This window comes from Leucopleurus acutus, assembly GCF_964270905.1.
Source record: "Leucopleurus acutus genome assembly, chromosome: 15".
Lineage (NCBI taxonomy): Eukaryota > Metazoa > Chordata > Mammalia > Artiodactyla > Delphinidae > Leucopleurus > Leucopleurus acutus.
This window is the reverse complement of record NC_139157.1, coordinates 68,514,464-68,534,594: the sequence shown is the minus strand read 5'-3', so window position 1 is coordinate 68,534,594 and position 20,131 is coordinate 68,514,464. Positions and strand designations below refer to the sequence as shown.

General features: G+C 38.1%; 1 protein-coding gene across 1 annotated transcript in view; it reads right to left on the bottom strand.

Moving 5' to 3' along the window:
- Positions 1-20,131, bottom strand: part of RARS2 (arginyl-tRNA synthetase 2, mitochondrial) — an 81,346-nt gene that overhangs the window by 18,929 nt on the left and 42,286 nt on the right. Inside the window, exons 5-8 of the mRNA XM_082855532.1 lie at positions 18,460-18,557; positions 10,475-10,530; positions 8,040-8,123; positions 5,203-5,279 (exon numbers count right to left, since the gene is read on the bottom strand). Of these exons, the coding sequence (XP_082711658.1) occupies positions 5,203-5,279; positions 8,040-8,123; positions 10,475-10,530; positions 18,460-18,557 (315 nt within the window). The remainder of the gene's footprint in view (positions 1-5,202; positions 5,280-8,039; positions 8,124-10,474; positions 10,531-18,459; positions 18,558-20,131) is intronic.

Genomic DNA, 20,131 nt, shown 5'->3' with positions numbered 1-20,131 from the left:
AACTGAGAGTAACTGCTAAGGATGGTTAGCATAACTTGGACACTAAAGACCCTTTTATCTGAATATTTATTTGTCCTCTATCTTAGAATGCATTTAATTTTGATCTCATTTTTAAGAAAATAACATGTATCAAATTCATGATTATAATTCAAACAAGCTCATTTTTAGTTTCATGTTTCATGTATTGATCGGAAATTTCTCTGGTTGAGACCAATTCCTGATGTTAAATGAAATACTAAAGAAATTCAAATTAATATAATTATAATTTAATACATCAATACATCAAAGAGCTAATAAAGTCAAAACTTCCTAGGTAAAAAAATAACTCATTTGAAGTAATTAATTACCAAATTTCGCATTAGTACATCATTAGCAGCATATAAACAGCATTTTACCATCCCTTCATCTTCTTTTAATGTTTGGAATCTCCTATTTTTATCCTCTGTACATACACAATAACATCCATGATATCTTACACCTTTATCCAAGGGTGATAATCACTAACTGGTAGATTACCACGCACTCGTGCCTAATACTTTCCTCATGCTGAAGAAAGTGTTTTTCATACATTTCAGTAGGGTGAGATAACGACTGAGCTCTTAACATGTATTCTGGCCTTGCTTGGTATTTCCATCCTTGCTCTAAGAACACTCAGAGGACAATGGGACACTGTAGTGCTGTCCCAGGGGAGTAGGGATGAGGGAGAAAAGCACGTGGCTTTGTGGAAGATGGTCAAGAGCAATGGTGAAGCAGAGAAGCTGCAGGGAGAGAGGAAAGGAGAGCTGCCTAGACAGAGGAGGAGCTGAGGGAAACACTCCCGGGAACAGTAGAAGCTGAGCAGCCCCTCAGGTGCAGCAGGCCCTCAGAGGGCAATGGTTCACAGTGTCCCCACACAGGGAGGCTGGTCTCTGGGCCTGTGGAACTGGGCCACAGCAAGACCTCCAGGTGAAGTCTGTCAAACAAGCAGAGGCTTGGGTATCGGGCCTGTGAGTCAAGACCAATGTGGACTGAAGCCAAGAAAAGGCCTCCATGGCCACCCTGGGATGCACATAGGAGCCTCTGTGTGACCTGGGAGGTGGGAAATCCCTAACATTGACTTAAGCTGAGTCCCACCGCTCTCAAAAGTGATGGCTGCGTTCCAATCTTGGTTTAGAATTTAAAAGCTATTTCTTGTAGGTAAGTGTTATAATGAGTAGAATCCACACCAAACATAAGTCATTTTTCCTGAAAAAAGTAAAGTGACCTAAACCAACAAATAACTTTTGAATTCAATTCTTTAAAAAATAAGAATTTTTAACTGCATAAATAATCCTATATATGTCTAGAATCAATTTAGTCTTGAATTACTTTGAGAAGTTGTTTTGATATTTGAAAGCCAGAAAACACATGGTCTCTTGACGAATAGACACTTCCTCCACATTTTAAAAAACGGAAGCAAACATTATCACTCATCAGGTTGGTTGCTTTGGTCCTGCCCTATTTATTACTTTTTTTTTTTTTGCTATTGATATAGGGAAACTCAGGGTGAAGTCTGTTATCTAATATTACCTAGTAATACATCATCTCTGACTTTCTATGTCTTTTTTATTAAACGCCCATCACTGTGATTACCTCAAATCCTTTCAGAAAGGGGCAGGGTAAAAATAATGAAATACTATTGGGGTCATTTTGAAACTTTAAAAATGCCAGTGCTACGGTACAGGACTAATGCATATTTTATTGGCATGATATTTACCTCTTATGAGAGGCTGCTCATATTTCAGAGGAATTCTATAGTTCGCAAAATCCAAATTAATATGCAACACCAATAAGTCAAGTTCTAAAACCTTCTAGGGCAAAAGAAACCCCAAAACAAAAAACCAAAAGCAGAAAAAGTGGCTGGGTTATACATTCTTAAAGGCACAGTGTTATCAAGGTCCATTCAAGTAGTTTAAATCTAGGAGGAACCCTGAGAAATTACTTTTAAAAATTATTAAGACAGATATGAGTAAATGATGACTCCCATATGCCCATGATTTAGATTTAACACTTACTAACTTATCATAAGAAATTACTTTTAGATACAAGTGGAAAGCCTTTTTGATAAGTATTCCAAAACTTACTACAAATGTTTTCTTTGAATCAATAGTGTGAATTTTAAACAGCAAATATATTATTTAACTCATCAGCCGATTCAGGGGGGAGGAACTATTAAAAACCACTTCCCGTTTTGTGACAACAAATTAGAACAACTAAAGGAAAGGTTTCAAATGTTGGCTAACAAAAGTCCTAGGTCTGTGCACAGCATGGCCAGATGTCCTGGGAAAAGAATGGCTACAGGTGCAGAGAGTAATAACACCAGTAATAAAGCATAGCACAAACGTGAAAATGCAGCAGAGAAACGACTGTAGGTGTATTTTCATCACAGAAAAGAAATGCTAAAACTACCATATAATATCATTTCTAACCCGGCCAAGAAACCAGAACTGAGGGGATACTGATCATGGTGCAATTTAGAGGGATGTAGGCCACGAAATCTGCTCCTGGATGGCCAAAGCCAAATTCAAAACAAATACACCAGAAGGTTGAAACTGCCAAAACTAAACTACTAATTGTGCCCTTGGTACACCACTTCAAGGATGAAAGAAAGGAAAATGCTTTGTAAGTAATTACAACCAGTGGAAATGAATGGCTCAGAAAGGCATTCCATAATGCCAGTGGGGGGTGGTGCAGTGCAGTGCACAGAACACTCTGGAGCCAAACTGCCTGTGTTGGAACCTTGGGTCTGGCCCTTGGGTTCTTCATCAGTAAACTGCATAATAAAATAAGTTAGATTTTTGACCAATGATAAATAGGGTGTCCTATGATAGTTAGCCCTTCCTTGGAGCTATACAATAGGTTTCTTTATGCCACAACTTAAATGGAAGGGGCAAATTCATTCAAGCATTTACTGCAAGGCACGGTGTGTGAGGTTGCAGATAAAAGATCAGGAAGACAGGTCCTTCCCTCTCAAAGAGCTCCAAGTATAACTTGAGAAGGAAAAAATGGGTTCGACCAAGGTTCAGGTTTTCTGTTTAGGAACAGGGTAAAATCATTTATTAATATTTGCTTAATGCTCCAAAAAAAAAAAGGGAAAAAATTCCTCATTTATACTAAACGTTGTTGTTGAAAGTAATCTACAGTAACCGCTGTAATTTTAAAATGCACCTGGGTCTGCAAAAATTAGCACAAAGATAAAATAACCTAGAGGCTGGGGCTTCCCTGGTGGCACAGTGGTTGAGAGTCCGCCTGCCGATGCAGGGGACGCGGGTTTGTGCTCTGGTCCGGGAGGATCCCGCATGCCGCAGAGCGGCTGGGCCCGTGAGCCATGGCCGCTGAGCCTGCACGTCCGGAGCCTCTGCTCCGCAATGGGAGAGGCCACAACAGTGAGAGGCCCGTGTACCGCAAAAAAATAAAAAATAAAAAAATAACCTAGAGGCTGCCACTTTAGGCTCTGCATTTTCTCCATCCTGCAACGGAAGGAGGAAGAGAGCAGAGAAGTACTCTAAATGGATTTCTATCTTCTATTACAAACAGCAAGGTGGGTGTATTTGACTTGCCCTCTTTTGTCTATAAATACTGCTCAACTATGAAGCTACTAGGCAAAAAAAACACTGAATGAAAGCAACACCACTGTGCCTTGAGTTTCTAGTTATTCATAAAAGTACCCCCTGCCCTTGTTCCTTCCTTTTGTGTGTCCATCAATTAACAACCTCTAACAGAGATGTGTGATCTCCCACTTATGAGTCTCAAGAGGCAGGACACTGTATTAAACTGCATAGAAAGAAACATATGTTTAGGTTTCTATGGAGTTTAAGAACAAATTTTACTAAAATACTTAAAACATTATGAGCAACAAAGATTTACTATTTACAGGATTAAATTAAAAACTTCTGAGGTTGGGTGGGTGAAAGATGAGAGTGGTAACTCTCATATGTCAAACTGTACTCTAAATTCTTAAAAATGTTCTCTCAATGGCAGAAGGTCTCCAAGTGGGTATTTGTATTTCCTGCACCATGGGTTGTCTCTGGGGCCTGGATCTGACGAAAGGTTCACTAACCTCGTGGTAAAAAATACTCACGATTATTCAAAGTTTTAAAAAATAATACAGTAAAAATTCCAGGCACTAAGGTGGCAGGCTTTATAGACGACCGTAAAGAATTATTAATTTTTAAACTCTTGACTATCAATAAAACTCTTAATGGGAAAGAGAAAAAAAATCTTTTGGTTAATAGTATAAATCAAAATGTAGGCATTTACAGTGAGAGTGAAGGCAAAGACTCAGGAGGAAATCACACACCTTTAAAGGTCTTTAAGAATCAGAACGTGTTTTGTTAATTTAGCTATTGATACAAAGCCAGCTGCAGGAGAAAAACAATTTAACAAAAAGGAAAACAATGAAGTGCTCTCTGTGGCTCTGGCTAGAGAAGTAAAACACTGTTTGGCAAGTGCTTTTCCTCATACACATTCTTAGTCTGATCCCCCGTATGTCACCAGCGTGGCTGACATAGTATCTGTGTTCCTTCTTGTCAGGCCTAGAAGCAGCAGAGATAACAACTGGGACAATGAAAAGGAAACACATCCCTTGAGATTAATTGGACAGGAAGGGCTTTATTAATGAACTCCAGGAAGGACTGAGGACAGAAAAGCAGAGTATCCAACGGACTAAATGAGATAAAACAGAAAGAAGTTCACATTGGGCAAAAGGCAGGAAAAGGGCTTAAAGAAAAATGAAAAAAGTGCACACAAATTCAGAGAAACACGTGTGCCTTCCCCCGCATCAGAATAAGAGCAAAAAAGTATACACTCATGTCTTCTCAAGGTTAAATGAATTATACTTATTACCATGAAGAAAACTACAGTACATAACTAATAAAAACTGAAAGAGTTCTATGCTGAATATGTTATTCTGTGTGTTTATGCTAAGAAGTTTCTATACCTGGAGAAATACTGTCCCAAATCAACTAAAATACTAATAAAAGAAACACCTGGATTTGAAAATGAAAGGAACTCCCTAGTAAAATATAAGCAACATTTTCAATTGTTTTGGGTCCTTGTTTTAAGGAACAGTTTTTTGGTTTTTTTTTTTTTAAACCTCTGGGATTAAAAATATGTTATGAAGCTGCACTGTACTCTGAAAAAAGAAGCTGAAGCATTTTCGAACATTGTTTCTTGCCAACTTACTTCAAAGAGATGCTGTAAAGGATTGGACTGGAGTTTTTCTTCATAGCCAAACAGCTGGAAGCCAGTTCCCAAAAGACCTAGCACAGTAATCCATAAATGAAAAGATTATACAATCGAACAGTAGAGAACAGTCATGGCAGGGAACAGGTACAGTTCTATAAAAAGATTAACCTCTCATAATTATGCATCCTGAAAATATTGCAAAACACACACTATCACGTTCTGCTACCTCATAAACTGACACAAGTCAAATTCAATATATTGAATCATAAATTCAATATATTGAAGAGCTCACTGAAATTAGTTCCACAGAAACCAAAAGACTATGAGCTCATCCAAGGCAGAGCCTGGGACTAAATTATCTTTATGCTAACGGTGCCCAGCACCTCCCTACAAGACACTAATAAAACAAGCATTTATTGAGCAGCTACTCTGTGGAAGGACATCGTGATGCCAGGCACTAGACACTCAAAATCTGTGAAAAGAAACTGATGGGAAGTGTTTTCAAATCTTACTTTTTAAACTTGTAGGTGTGAAAATAAAACAAGGTAGGATTAGCTTAGTGTTACAATATTAGTTCTTAAATAACTGAAGATAAAACTTGAAACAGCCCTGATTACTTCTCCCATTCAAGGTGACCAAGAGACATAATGCTTTGATCTGGCCAATCTGCTTTGATTGTCTTTTATTTGCCAATTTTTTTTTCTTTTAGTCTTTGATGATAAGTTCAGAGTTCAGGGAAGGTATTAATTTCAACCTTTTAAAAAAATAATAATTGAGGTTTGTAAGCTACAATGAAAATTCTTAGTATGGACTGTGAATATTTCTACTCTTAATATATTTTGCTAAAAGATGACCACAGTTTTGGATGAAAGGACAGATGCAGCCTGGGCCAAGAGTAATTTACAGGTAGTGCAATTACTTTAAAAACTAATCTGTTTCTACAACTGTATCAGTTACCTTGCTTCAGCTCTAAAGGAGCAATTGCCACTACTGGGCCTTGTTGATGTACATTTTTCTATGTAGGCTCAGCAGAAAGTGGGATGTTACTAAACACGGGGTAGACAATCTTTGGGCCTTAGACAGGAGCTAGAAGGATGACTGAAACATATACCAGCACTATTCACTTTCAAGCAAAAGCAAATGTGATTATGATTCAGGGTCTTGGGAGTAGGGTGTGGAAAGAGTGTTCTAAAAAACAGAAATAGGAAAAGTAAAGGCCAATTCCATTTAACATTCAACCTAATACATTTTCAGAAACTAATTCTGTACTTAGGAACTGTCTGCCAACTTTTAATAGGGGATAGCTGAACAGCCAAAATTAAAACTCTTCAACAATGATGGTTATAATGGAAATGTTGACAGATCATTAACCATAGTAGTCCTTTAGGAAAAAACCACTACAATAAAATCCTGCAGCTAAAATGTAATGAATATCATAATCACATATTTGCTAATGGCTGTGAAATGCCTGAATAGGCCAAACTGATATAAGGAGGATGCCATCTATTAAATCTGACTGTTTAGCCTAGAGCCCAAACCACTGTGAACTGCAGGTGGGTTTATGAAATGCAGGGCATGTTTTCTGTTCCTCCACAGTGAATAGTAAGGGCACTGTTAGGTTCAAGTTGTACCCTTTTTAGGGTCTAAAAAGGATTCTAACTGAAAGGATAATATTCATAAGAGAAGGTCACGATAAATCTGTCTTCCGGAAACTGATTTCATTTCACTAGATATGGAACATAATAGTATCAGTGAACTTCAGAACTGGCAGTGCACACCGCACTTTATAGAAGCTTTAAAATGTTACGCAGCCTTTCTTTTGGAGTAGTATTGTGAACTACTTCCCAAGACAGATTCATTCATCATTCTGAGTGCCTCTTAAGTGCCAAGCACTATGGATACAAAAATAAGTAAGACACAGCCCATGCTTTCATGGAACATTTCACCTAGCAGAGGAGAGAAGCACACAAAAGAATTCAGTAAGAGAGAAGCCTATTTGAGTAGAGCTGGGTACTAGGAACTTGGTGATGTGAGAAAGTGGGCAAGGGTGTGTCTGGCTGTCAGAATGCTTTTCAGAGGTGACACTAGGGCTGAATCTTAAAAGGCACCTGGTAGCTGCCAGAGATTTTAATAAAAAATTCACATTTCACATGCTACCAGTCCTTCACTACCATAGCAACTTCATTTATCCCGTCCTTCCACACCCTGATTACTGCAGTATATGAGCTACGAATGGTTCTGAGTAAACTCATGACATCAGAGATAATCTGTGGCACTGAACTATTTGGGTCTCACTCTTCTCTTTCTCTCTTTTCTTTTTGACCCTCACCCTCACCGCCCCCCTCTGCCACTTGTACAATTCAAGGGGAAGCCAAAGTATCCCAGTTTGTTCTTCCTTTACACCACCGGCCCAGGGTACAACATTTCATGTAGGATGGACCAGGGAGGCTGGACTTCACCAGTTTTAAAAATGGCAGGGCTGTGGTTGAGAAGGGTGTATACCTAGGCTTACTTTTTCTCTAATACATACTTCTACATTTAACTAACCAATGTAAGCTACTTTTCTTTAATAAAACCAAAAAAGTCTGTATTTATCAGGTCTCGTTCTGATTGTATGAAGCTTCCTTCCCGAAAACTTACTTGTATGGTGAGAATTACTCTAATAAGTAATATATAAGATTTATGCAAAAGAGCCATTAGGGGAAAAAAGCAGGTAGGAGGCACTACTTCATCCAATGGAATTCTGCCTGTATTCTGTCCAGGTGATTAAGTAATGAGATATTAAAAGAAATTAAACTTAACGATATGAAAAATAAAGCCTCAGATTTACTTACCAAACTGCATGCCCCAATCCCCAAGATAATTTATTCTTGTTACTTGATGTCCTAAAGCTTCTTTGAGATTTGCTATAAAATTTCCTAGTAAATCAATAAAATACACAGTTTCTCATTATCCATTTTGGTATAAGAACCATGTGCTTCTCTAATATCAAAGCATAACACAGAAAATTCTTTTGGCAAAATTTACTAACAATTTCTTTTTACTAAAACATTCATTATTGTGTTTTCATCTACGTTATGGAAAGGGAGTAAGGAATTATTTTGGAGGAGGTAGATATTCTAAAGTACCTCACAATTTTCAACAACGTTAATGGGGGTTAGGAACACATGTTCAAGTAATTGCGATTCCAAGTCAATTCCAAGGACAGAAAATAACAGAATCTCAGTAGTTAAAAAAGAAATATATAATTTGGCTATGTCCTAAAGAACCTAGCCATACCGATTTTTCTTTTTCTAAGTAGCCCATTCCACCTTCTTTCCATCATGAAGTCCATCCTCTCATGTTGCTCCCTAACTAACAGCACATAGCAGTCCAAGGCCTCTACCTTCCTGTACTGCTGATGCTGGTTTGACATTTGACCTCTATTCCACTCTCCTTCTGTGTGCCCTCACATACTGCAGAGGCTGGAAAGCTAAAAATAACACTCCCCAGAATCTCTGGCAGTTAGGGTTCCAGAAGTCATTTAGGTCTGGGCAATTTGATACACTTTGTACGTGATCTAGAAGGCAGAAATGAGGTGGAAAGGGAGCTACCTTTATTTTTTCTGACAAGCACAGTAGCGGAGACTTTGTTTTTTAGTGGCATCACTACTAGAGGTCCTAGTGTCCTGTCATCTAACCTCCAAGGGAAGTAAAAGATAGGGTATGGGTGGCCTCTTTTGCTAGTTTGAATTCTAGAAGGCATGGTAGGAGTAGTGGCAGTTTCCTGACTGTGGCAGTGGCAGTGATCGCAGAAAAGGCAGAAGCTCCCTTGATGATCAAGTTCTATGGTATAGTTTTGTGAGTCATCTATGTCAGCTTAATCCAAAGCTTCTTCAGCACTCCCAACAACTTTGCAAACTATTTGATATCCCATAGTAAATTCCTTCCTGCTTTTACTAGAGTGGATCTAGTTTTCTGCAAATAACCCCTCGCCAATATGCACAGCTGACAAAGTACTGCAGCTACTTCTCCAGTTTCCCTACTTCTAGATTTTCCCAAGGTATATGGTCTCAGCAACAGGATTCACCTTTTGCAGCTGGTACTCAGACTATATTCCTATTTTTCTTAGCACCTTAGTATCTTATAAGTCCAACTAAATGTCTGAACCTAGGCTTTTGGAATTAGACTGCCTAATTTCAAATCCTGGCTGCAATACTTACTAGCTGTGTGATTTCGGGAAAGTTACTTTTGGTATCTGAGTTTCCTCATCTATAATCAGCAGTACTTAATAAACCGGGCTATTGTGAAACTAGTTGAGATAATACATGAAAACACTTAACATGGTAAGTTTCAATAATTATCTCTTCCTGGTTCAAATATTTCCCTTAACAACTGTCAAACAACTATCATGTTCAACCCTATGCTTCTGACTTACTCATGTAAGACAACAGCTTTTCTTATACATTGTATTTCTTATATTCTTTTTCATCAAGTCCTGTCATTTCCTCTCTTAAAATGCTGCTTGAGAACTTTTTAACAATGAGAGCTGACTAGTGCCGTAACAATCTATGCCACAAATACTGATTTCTCCAAGTCTTTAAAGTATTCCAGTACGGAATAAATGACTTTCTTGTAAGCATGCAAAAGACAGATTTCTATACTGGAAGACAGATTACATGAGATAAACTCCAAAATCCCTTCCAATTCTCATATTATACAATTCTAACTGCAGCTTTAAGATTGGGCTGCTACACAATGTCATGCTTTAAGTAAATGGAAACCATAAGCCTATTATACACTGAAGCATTACAGCCAAGAAGTACAACACTATAGTAATTTCTCTTTATTAGGATAGTCTTGTTTCAATTTTCAGTCTTGAAAACTCCAGTTAGTACTCACATGACGGAGACTGAGTTTCTTTTATATAACAAATATGAACAAAAAAATTGGGAGGATGACTATCAATCCCATATAACTGTTTTCATTTCAGCATCTTTCAGTTCTTCTTCATATGCATACATATTTTTAACAAGTTAAAATCAAAACATACATACCAGTTAAACCTGGTTTCTGAGTTAATCTTTTGGTTTTGAAACAAATTTTTTGCTATTTCTAAACCAATTTTTTCCATTTTTTTGGTGATATTTAATTAGCATTAAGCTCATATAAATTTCAACTTCTTTGTTTTTTGTCCTTTTGTTACTTAAGCCTTAAACCATTAGACTGTATCACCAAATACAGCCCCGAAAGGCATGCTCAGTATTTTCTGTGAAACGAATGACACTTACCTATGATGGTAGAACGCAAATGTCCAACATGGAATTTTTTGGCAACATTAGGTGAACTGCAAGATAATTGCAAAAGTTTACTTTTTCTGTTCTAAGAACAAGAGTTCTAAAATGAACTAGGTCATAGCTCCATAGTTTAATACAATTGTGGACTAAAGCCTTTGGTAATTTAGGGCAAAGATAGCTAAAGATTAGACATTTAGAGCAAAGATAAATTAGATGTCAGAAAGAACCATCCTTAGTGAAAGTGATCCTCTGACTCATGAGGTAGTCACATAGCATACACAGAAGTGGCACACTTAGGAAGCAGGTACATTTGAGGACTGATAAAAAGATGAGGAAATTCAGAGATATGTTGTGATACAAACAATGTACATTATTAGAAATTAAGTTTAGTGCACTACTTCTCAGTTCTTTAACTTCTTAAAAATTACTGGGGACCCCAAAGAAATTTTGTTTATATGAGTAATATCTATCAATATTTATTGTATCAGAAATTAAAACAAAAATATAGAACTATTTATATATAAAGCTTCCCAGGATAACCAGAAATAGGATTTACCACTCCAAATTCTCAAGCAACACATTTATTACTCTTGGTGGTTGAGAAGTTGTAATCAATAATTTAACAACAGCAAATGCTTCTAGAGCACACTCACTATCTGACAGGCACAGTTTGACATACTTTACATGCATTAATTCACTTAATGCTCAGAAAAGCTGTGATGTAAGGTACTCTCATATTTGTGATGAGGGACTTGAGATACAAAAGGAAAAAAGATAATGAAGCGAATTTGGCAATATCTTGAGGACTCTTGAACCTGGGTGATGAGTCTATGGGACTTAACATACCTTTCCTCTATTTTGTGTATGTTTGAAAATTTCGTAAGTTTTTCAATATTAAAAAAAGATATATTAACTAGAACACAGATGGTTAAAATTGGTAAAGGGACTTCCCTGGTGGCACAGTAGTTAAGAAACCGCCTGCCAATTCAGGGGACACAGGTTAGATCCCTGGTCCAGGAAGACCCACATGCCATGGAGCAACTAAGCCCGTGCGCCACAGCCACTGAACCTGAGCTCTAGAGGCTGCATGCCACAACTACTGAAGCCGAGGTGCCTAGAGCCTGTGCTCTGCAACAAGAGAAGCCACCGCAATGAGAAGCCTGTGCACCCCAACCAAGAGTAGCTCCCACTCACTGCAACTAGAGAAAGCCCGCGTGCAGCAAAGAAGACCCAATGCACCAGAAATAAAAATAAATAAATTTATATTAAAAAAGAAAAGTGGTAAAAACAGAGCTTAATCTTGGTCTGTCTCCAAAGCCTTGTTATCAATATTTCCCCTTTTAAGGGTATTACCATTTAAAAACTTGATCCTACAGATACCTGTGCACAATTGTGAAGTCATGAAACTATAAGGATACTCATTTAATCATTATTTAGAAAGAAAGCAAATGTTCTTCAATAGGGTTAAAACAACCAGCAAACAAGAAAGATATATAAAACACTGGTTTTATGAAACTAAACAACAGGACAGTGAAGGACTGTGATCCCTATGAGAACGTCAGCCAACAGGGTGACTCTTAGAACTGCCTTACTAGCAAATTCGGGAGATGTAGCTAAAGCAGAACAATCTATACCATGAAATGTTTATATTATAAAAGAAGAAAGGTTTCAAATCAATGACCTAAGGTGCTCCTATAAGAAACTAGAAAGGGAGGCTCAAACCAAATCCAAAGTAAGCAGAATAAAAGAGGGTAATACAGATGAAGGTTAAAAAAAAAAGACAGAGAAACTGTTAGATGTCCTAATCGCAGTGGTGGTGATGAGACCTGGACATCTTTGACAAAACTCATCAAATTACATGTTGAAATATGGTGAACTGTATTGTACTGTATGTAATTATACCTCAATAAAGCTGATTAAAAAAATCTCCAGACAACAGAATACTACGAAACAATAAAAATAAGCCAGCCCTGGATGTACTGATATTAGAGGAATGTAAGCTACATTGTTTAAAGAAAAAAGCAAGGTAAAGAACAGCATATAATGTGTGTGATCTGTTTACAAATGCAAAGACTATCTCTAGGTGGGTAAGCAAGAAACTGGTATTGGTGAATGCCCGTATGGAGAGAACTGGGAAACTAGGTTAGGGAGTACACATCCTTCTTACTGAATACCCGTCTGTAATCATTGAATTTTTAAAAACTAGGTATTTATATTATCTGTCTAATAATAATAAAAAAGCTTTCTCATAGCTTTTGCATTGTTTTAAAAAACTGAGTATAGTTGATTTACATTATAGAAGTTCTAGGCATACAACAGTGAATCACAACTTTGAAAGATTATACTCCATTTACAGTTATTATAAAATGTTGGCTATAGTCCCTGTGCTGTACAATATATCCTTGTAGCTTATTTTATCCATCATAGTTTGTACGTCTTACTCCCCTACCTCTACCTTGCCCCTCCCCACTTCCCTCTCCCCACTGGTAACCACAAGTTTGTGCTCTGTATCTGTGAGTCTGTTTCTTTTTTGTTATATTCATTAGTCTATGTTTTAGGTTCCACATATAAATAATAACATACAGTACTTGTCTTTTTCTGTCTGACTTATTTCACTTAACACAATGCCCTCCAAGTCCATCCATATTGCTGTAAATGGCAAAATTTCATTCTTTTTATGGCTGAGTAGTATTCCATTGTGTGTGTGTGCACACACGTGTGTCTTCTTTATCCAGTCATCTGTTGATAATACTTAGGCTGCTTCCATATCTTGCCTACTTCCATATCTTGCCTAGTTCAATAATGCTGCTATGAACATTGGGGTGCATGTATCTTTTCGAATTAGTGTTTTCATTTTCTTCAGATGTATACCCAGGAGTGATATTGCTGGATCATATGGTAGCTCCATTTTTAGCTTTTTGAGGAACCTCCATACTGTTTTCCACAGTGGCTGCATCAATTTACATTCTCACCAACAGTGCACGAGGTTTCCCTTTTCTCATATTTTTGCCAACATTTGTTATTTGTGGTCTTTTTGATGATACCTGTTCTGAGGTGTGGGGTGATATCTCCCTGTGGTTTTGATTTGCATTTCTCTGATGATTAGCCATGTTGAGCTTTTTTTTAAAAAATAAATTTATTTATTTATTTATGTCTGCATTGGGTCTTTGTTGCTGTGCACAGGCTTTCTCTAGTTGTGGTGAGCGGGGGCTACTCTTCATTGCTGTGTGCGGGCTTCTCACTGCGGTGGCTTCTCTTGTTGCAGAGCACGGGCTCTAGGCACGCGGGCTTCAGTAGTTGTGGCTCTCAGGCTCAGTAGTTGTGGCTCGCGGGCCCTAGAGCGCAGGCTCAGTAGTTGTGGCACACGGGCTTAGTTGCTCTGTGGCACGTGGGATCTTCCAGGACCAGGGCTCGAACCCATGTCCCCTGTATTGGCAGGCGGATTCTTAACCGCTGTGCCATCAGGGAAGCCCCCCATGCTGAGCATCTTTTCATGTGCCTGTTGGCCATAGCTTTTGTACTTTTTCTTTAGAATTAGAAGAACTGAGTCTATCTAGGGCTTCACAAAACCTCCCTTGAAATCATCAATTTACCATTCTCTACATTCCTGCTCGGAAGGGAATACAATGATACGGAAAATACAAATTCAATTCCTTTGGCAATCAACGTAACTACTATGAATACAATTTGGACACTTTACTGGAAATTAAAAAAAAAATCTTTCATGTAATTTCCTCAATCTTGTAAGAAAAGAGGTAATATTACTCTTATTTTCCATACAAGAAAAGAGACTAGACTATTTTCCATACAAGAAAAGAGACAAGAAAAGACAACTAGAGAAATAAACTGTCCCATCCAAGATGACTGAATCAGTTACTAAGTGAAAATTGGTACCCTGATCTCCTGGACTTCCATATTACCAGAGGTCTTCAATTTGTTTTTTGAGAACACTTCACACTGGGGAACAGCAGGGAGTGGGGAAGATTGTGTTGACGAAAGAAGAGGAAAGGCTACCACTGCTGACTGTGCTCCTGCAGATTTGATTTGAACAAAATAGGAAAGGCTGACTCTGTAGAGAGGAGAGAGGCAACAGTAGTTAGCTTCAATTCTTACTCTACCTACCACGTGGAGCCCAAGCCCAGCGGGGACAGTCATCTACGCTGGCACTTTATCACACTGCTCCTGGATCAGACAAAATATAGGGAAACCAACCACATATCAATATATCAGGGAGGCAGGAAAGGTTAAGGATACAGGATTCGGCGTTAGCTCTGTGACTATGAGCAGGTTCCTTGACCTATCATCACCATCATCATCTCAATATAAGGGGCAAGTTTCTTGAACACAGTGATTCTATCTCTTGCTTTGAGGGGAAAGTTGCCTGGTCTATTAGAGAAACTATGTAGTTAAAGAAAGTCTCTCCTCCCACCTCTCTCATTTTCAGGACAAATTCAAGAACAATGTTTTCTATCAGTTTTTACCCTCTCCTCTACCTGTTTGTCTCTACTTTGAAACCACAATGATAAGCGCCACAGCAACTGGAAAACTTCTAAGGGAGAAAGCAGCTATGGTCCCACAGCAATGCCAGATGAAAAATAACAGAGAGCAAAGATGGCTGCTGGGAAATGGACTCTGCTTTCATCAGCATTCAGATGCTCATTTAAGTTCCAGCTTTCCTTAACTGCTTTAGAAAAATGTTGAGAGAGGCAAATCCATAAGCAAATAAACTGCCCTTCAAAAAGCCTATAGACTACAACTCAAATAGAACATGTTATTTTTAGACATAAACATAAACAAAAAAGAGCATTATATGGGAAACACAAACTTTGGAGAAAAGCCAAAGAATCAGTGAGCAAGAAAGACTAAGGTCTTGGTATTTTGAGCTTGGCTGGGGAGAAGGGATGGTGAAGGGGAAGTGACGTTGAGAAGAAGGCATTAAAAGTGAGCACTGGTGGCAACTTTTCACGTGTTCACGTTTCAAGAAACTTGTGATGGCACTATTTCAAGGGTGAATGTGTAGTAACAGGTATTATTCTACTTTGCTACTGATTTTCCTTTGCTGTTGGTTAGGTAAGAGCAAGGAGTGTACAAGTACTGAAGTACCTCCCCAGAGAAGGGTATGTGTCCTGCATCACTGTAAAGACATGAATGAAAAGAATTAAAGGTGGGCATCACTGTAAAGACATGAATGAAAAGAATTAAAGGTGGCTACAAACTCTTTGCCACTCTCCATTAAGAGATGTAATCTACTCCCTTGCTCTGAATCAGGGATGATCTTGTGACTTGCTTTGACCAGCTGACAGTGACAGAAGTGATGATGTGCCTGTTACAAAACCAGATATTTTACTATCTTGGAGCCCTGAGCACCTCTGTAAAGAGGTCTGGCTATTCTGTTGGAGAATGCAGAGAGAGAGATGCCTGGCCAGCCCTCAGGTGAGATGCCAGACAAGTAAATGAGCCACCCGGATTTCTAGCCCTAGTATAATGTCTAGATGACCAGAGTTGCATAAGTGACCACAGGCAAGTAAAAGAATCATTAGGCTATGTCCTCCCTGATTTCCTGGTCTACAGAGTCATGAACATTAAAGTGGTTGTTGTTTTAAGACACTAATCAGGAGTGTGGCAAACTTTTTCTTGAAGAGCCAGATAGTAAATGTGTTAGGCCATCTGGTCTCTATCTCAATTATTCAACTCTACTGTACTCAACTGCCATTAGAGTATGAAAGTAGCCACTGTGACAATATGTAAATGAATGTGCAAGCCTGTATTCCAATAAAACTTTATTTACAAAAACATGGCAGGCTGGATTTTGCCCATGGGCTAAAGTTTGCCAATCCCTGTATCAAGTTTTGTAGTGGCTTGTTATGTAAGAGATGACTGAAATGACGGCAACTTTCCTTGGGGGATGGCCTTAGTGTAGTTCCTCTCTGGGGTGAGGATGACTGCAGAAGTCCCTCTCTGTTCTTTTGATGCAACAACGTTTACACTAAACTTTAAATATCTTGATTGGAGCGCATCGGTAGCATAAGATTTATTCATAATATATATCTGCTCCATAAAATGGTTAGCTTACTCAACAATCAGTCCTTATCATAAACAGATGAGTTTACCCAGTCTGAGAGGGTCTGCTTTTTCTAAGAACATGACTGAGCGGCAGAGACAGTACAAATGTGGAATCCATAAAACCCATTCACCTCTGATTACCCCAGGTACTAATCATAACTAAGTTTAACTAAGTTATCATCATAAATTATAATAATGAGTTAGAAAACTTGAAATAATATCTGCCATGTCAATTTTTAAAAATCTTCCACAAAAACATATACTTAAGACAAAGGCTCTAGCAAGTTCTATCTTTCTAAGTGGGAAAACAGCTCATCGAAGCTCTTCCTTGGCTGTTAGGAAGGCAAATATAATATCTCTAACAATGTTCAAGAGCTGTCATCCTGTCAGCTGTACCCTGAAGGTGACCCCTCTTCTTTTTTGGTTACCTAAAAGCAAGTCATAGATTAGATGGTTTTGTTGATGGCATATAAGAAAGTTATCATGAAGACTATTTAGAGGCACATTAAAACATCAGGCTATTTCTCTGGTAATTTTAAATAATACGCATTACATGTAATAGACCTTGTGATGTTGGATTCCAATTGGTAACATCAGTAAAAATTGAGTTCCAGTAGTAATAAGCACTCCTACAGTCCAGAACTTGGCTTCTAAATACCTCCCTCACAAAAAGTAACCAGGACTTCTTGGGGGACATGGACAATTCCAGGTCTGAGTAAGGTTGGAACATCTTATGCCAAAAAGAAAAGTACAGCAAGGCTTAAGGGGACATGCAAAGAGAATAAAGGAGCCTAATTTGGGATAATTTGAGTATAAAAACCAGTCATTTAAAAACAATCTTTTCCATGATCCAGCAATCCCACTTCTGGGTATATATCCAAAGGAAACAAATTATCTTGAAGAGAAATCTGTACTCCCATGTTCACTGCAGCATTATTCACAATAGCCAAGGTATGGAAACAACCTAAGTGTCCATCAGTAGATGAATGGATAAAGAAAATGTGGTATGTATACATAATGGAATATTATTCAGCCTTAAAAATGAAGGAAATTCTGTCATTTGCAACAACATGGATGAAACTGTAGGGCATTAAGCTAAGTAAAATGAGCCAGACAGAGAAAGACAAATACTGCATGGTATCACTTATATGTGGGATCTAAAGACTAAAAAGTCAAACTCCCAGAAACAGAGACTGGAGAAGTGCTTGTCTGGGGCTGGAGGCTGGGGGAAATAAGGAGAGGTTGGTAAAAGGGTGCAAACGTTCAGCTATAAGACGAATAAGTTCTGAGGACCTAATGTATAACAAAGTGACTATGGTTGATAACACTGTATTGTATAATTGAAATTTGCTAAGCAAGTAGAACAAATGTTCTCACACACATACACAAAAAGTAAATATGTGAGGTGATAGATGTATTTACTAACTCAAAGGGGGAAATCCTCTCACAATGTATACACATATCAAATCATCATGCTGTACACTTTATCTTACAATTTTATTTGTCAATTATACCTCAATAAAGCTAAAAATATATATACATACATTACAAACACAACTAAGCTTGTTCTCTGATAATCACATTACTCTGAAATTCTTAATATGATAGTAACCATTATCTGTGCTTTAGGAGTCTACTAAAAGGAAGAACGAGGTCTTCCAAAAAAAAAAAAAACCACAAAACTGTTAATACATAATTAAAAAAGAAACATAATAATCAGTAGGTACTTTGATTAAAGTCCAAAATTTTTATTCATGGTTTAATGATCAACTCACTGTGATTTTAAGGAAATAATATAATCTAACTAATTTTTAATTTTTCCATGTTTAATTCTCTGAGATCCCAGATGAAAACAGTAAAACACTCATCTGCCCAGCCAGTTGATTAACCAACACGTATGATGGGTAGGCACTCACCTGAACTCAACCACGATCTTCTTCTGGGGAAGGCCAGAAAAAAGTTCACTTTTTAATCCATATTTTGAGCCATCTTCAATCACTTCTTGTAGTACTGTCTGAAAAGTAAAAGGTATGGGACTTAATGAAGAAAAAATGTGCAATTTTCTTAATTATTTTGTTACTGAGAACTAACTATTGCTAATTTTCACATTCTAATTTATGGAACTGAGAATTTTATAGTATTGTTAGCAGTACCACCTTCTTCTATCACTAATGCTAGTCAGAGCAGTCATAACACAAGTTAACATCTACAGGGCCTCTTTGCCCTTTTATACATCATGTCTATTCATCCTTATAGTAGCGAATGATGTAGATACTTTACAGATGAAGAAACTGAAGCTTAGAGAGGTAATTGCCAAAAGTCCCACAGCAAATAGAAACAACAAAACCAGAAGCAGCATCTAATATATTTTCTTTTTTTTTTTTGGGCTGTGTTGGGTCTTCGTTTCTGTGCGAGGGCTTTCTCTAGTTGTGGCAAGTGGGGGCCACTCTTCATCGCAGTGCGCGGGCCTCTCACTATCGCAGCCTCTCTTGTTGCGGAGCACAAGCTCCAGACGCGCAGGCTCAGTAGTTGTGGTTCACGGGCCTAGTTGCTCTGCGGCATGTGGGATCCTCCCAGACCAGGGCTCCAATCCGTGTCCCCTGCATTGGCAGGCAGATTCTCAACCACTGCGCCACCAGGGAAGGCCCAGCATCTAATATTTATCAAATGCATATTATGTGCCAGGCACTGTACTAAACATTTTATATGTATTATATGTATTAATTCTCACAACAACCGTAAGAGATGAGTATATTTTTACAAATGAGGAAACAGAAGCTCAGACTGGTTAAGTAACTTTCCCAAGGTCATACTGCAAAAAACTTTGTTCACTCCACAGCTTATGTGTTAACTCTGCATGGTGCTGCTACTTTTGTGATACTAATGATCACAGTAATGGTAGAAAATAAATAAAAATTTATAATTTAAGTTCCTCTTGGCTACATAAGTAAAAAGCAAGGAGATATCACAGAAACTGCCAAAATATATTCCAGGTTAAATAACATAGAATTACTGTATGGTTCACAAAATTCATATTTTATTTTTTGCTAACAATGATGATGCACTTATTTATGTATTTACTTTTTACTGTAGGATTTTGAAATTACTGATAGGTTTTGATTTACTCATACTGATATTTGCTTCACACACAGTATGTGAAGTCCTAAAAATGTAGTTTATGACATGAAGGATTCTACTATCATAAGAGCTGGTTAAGACAGTCACTTTGGGACTTCCCTGGTGGCACAGTGGTTAAGAATCCCTGTGCCAGTTCAGGGGACATGGGTTTGATCCCTGGTCCAGGAAGATCCCACATACTGCGGAGCAACTAAGCTCGTGCGCCACAACTACTGAGCCCGTGCGTGTGGAGCCCGTGCTCCGCAACAAGAGAAGCCACTACAATGAGAAGCTCACGCACTGCAACAACGCAACTAGAGAAAGCCTGCATACAGCAACGAAGACCCAACACAACCAAAGACATAAATAAATAATTTTAAAAAAAAAAGACAGTCACTTAATGGAAAAGGCAGAGAAGGTAGTAGGAGGCAACAAAGCAACACTTTTAAGAAGCATCTGTAGAGTGCCAGG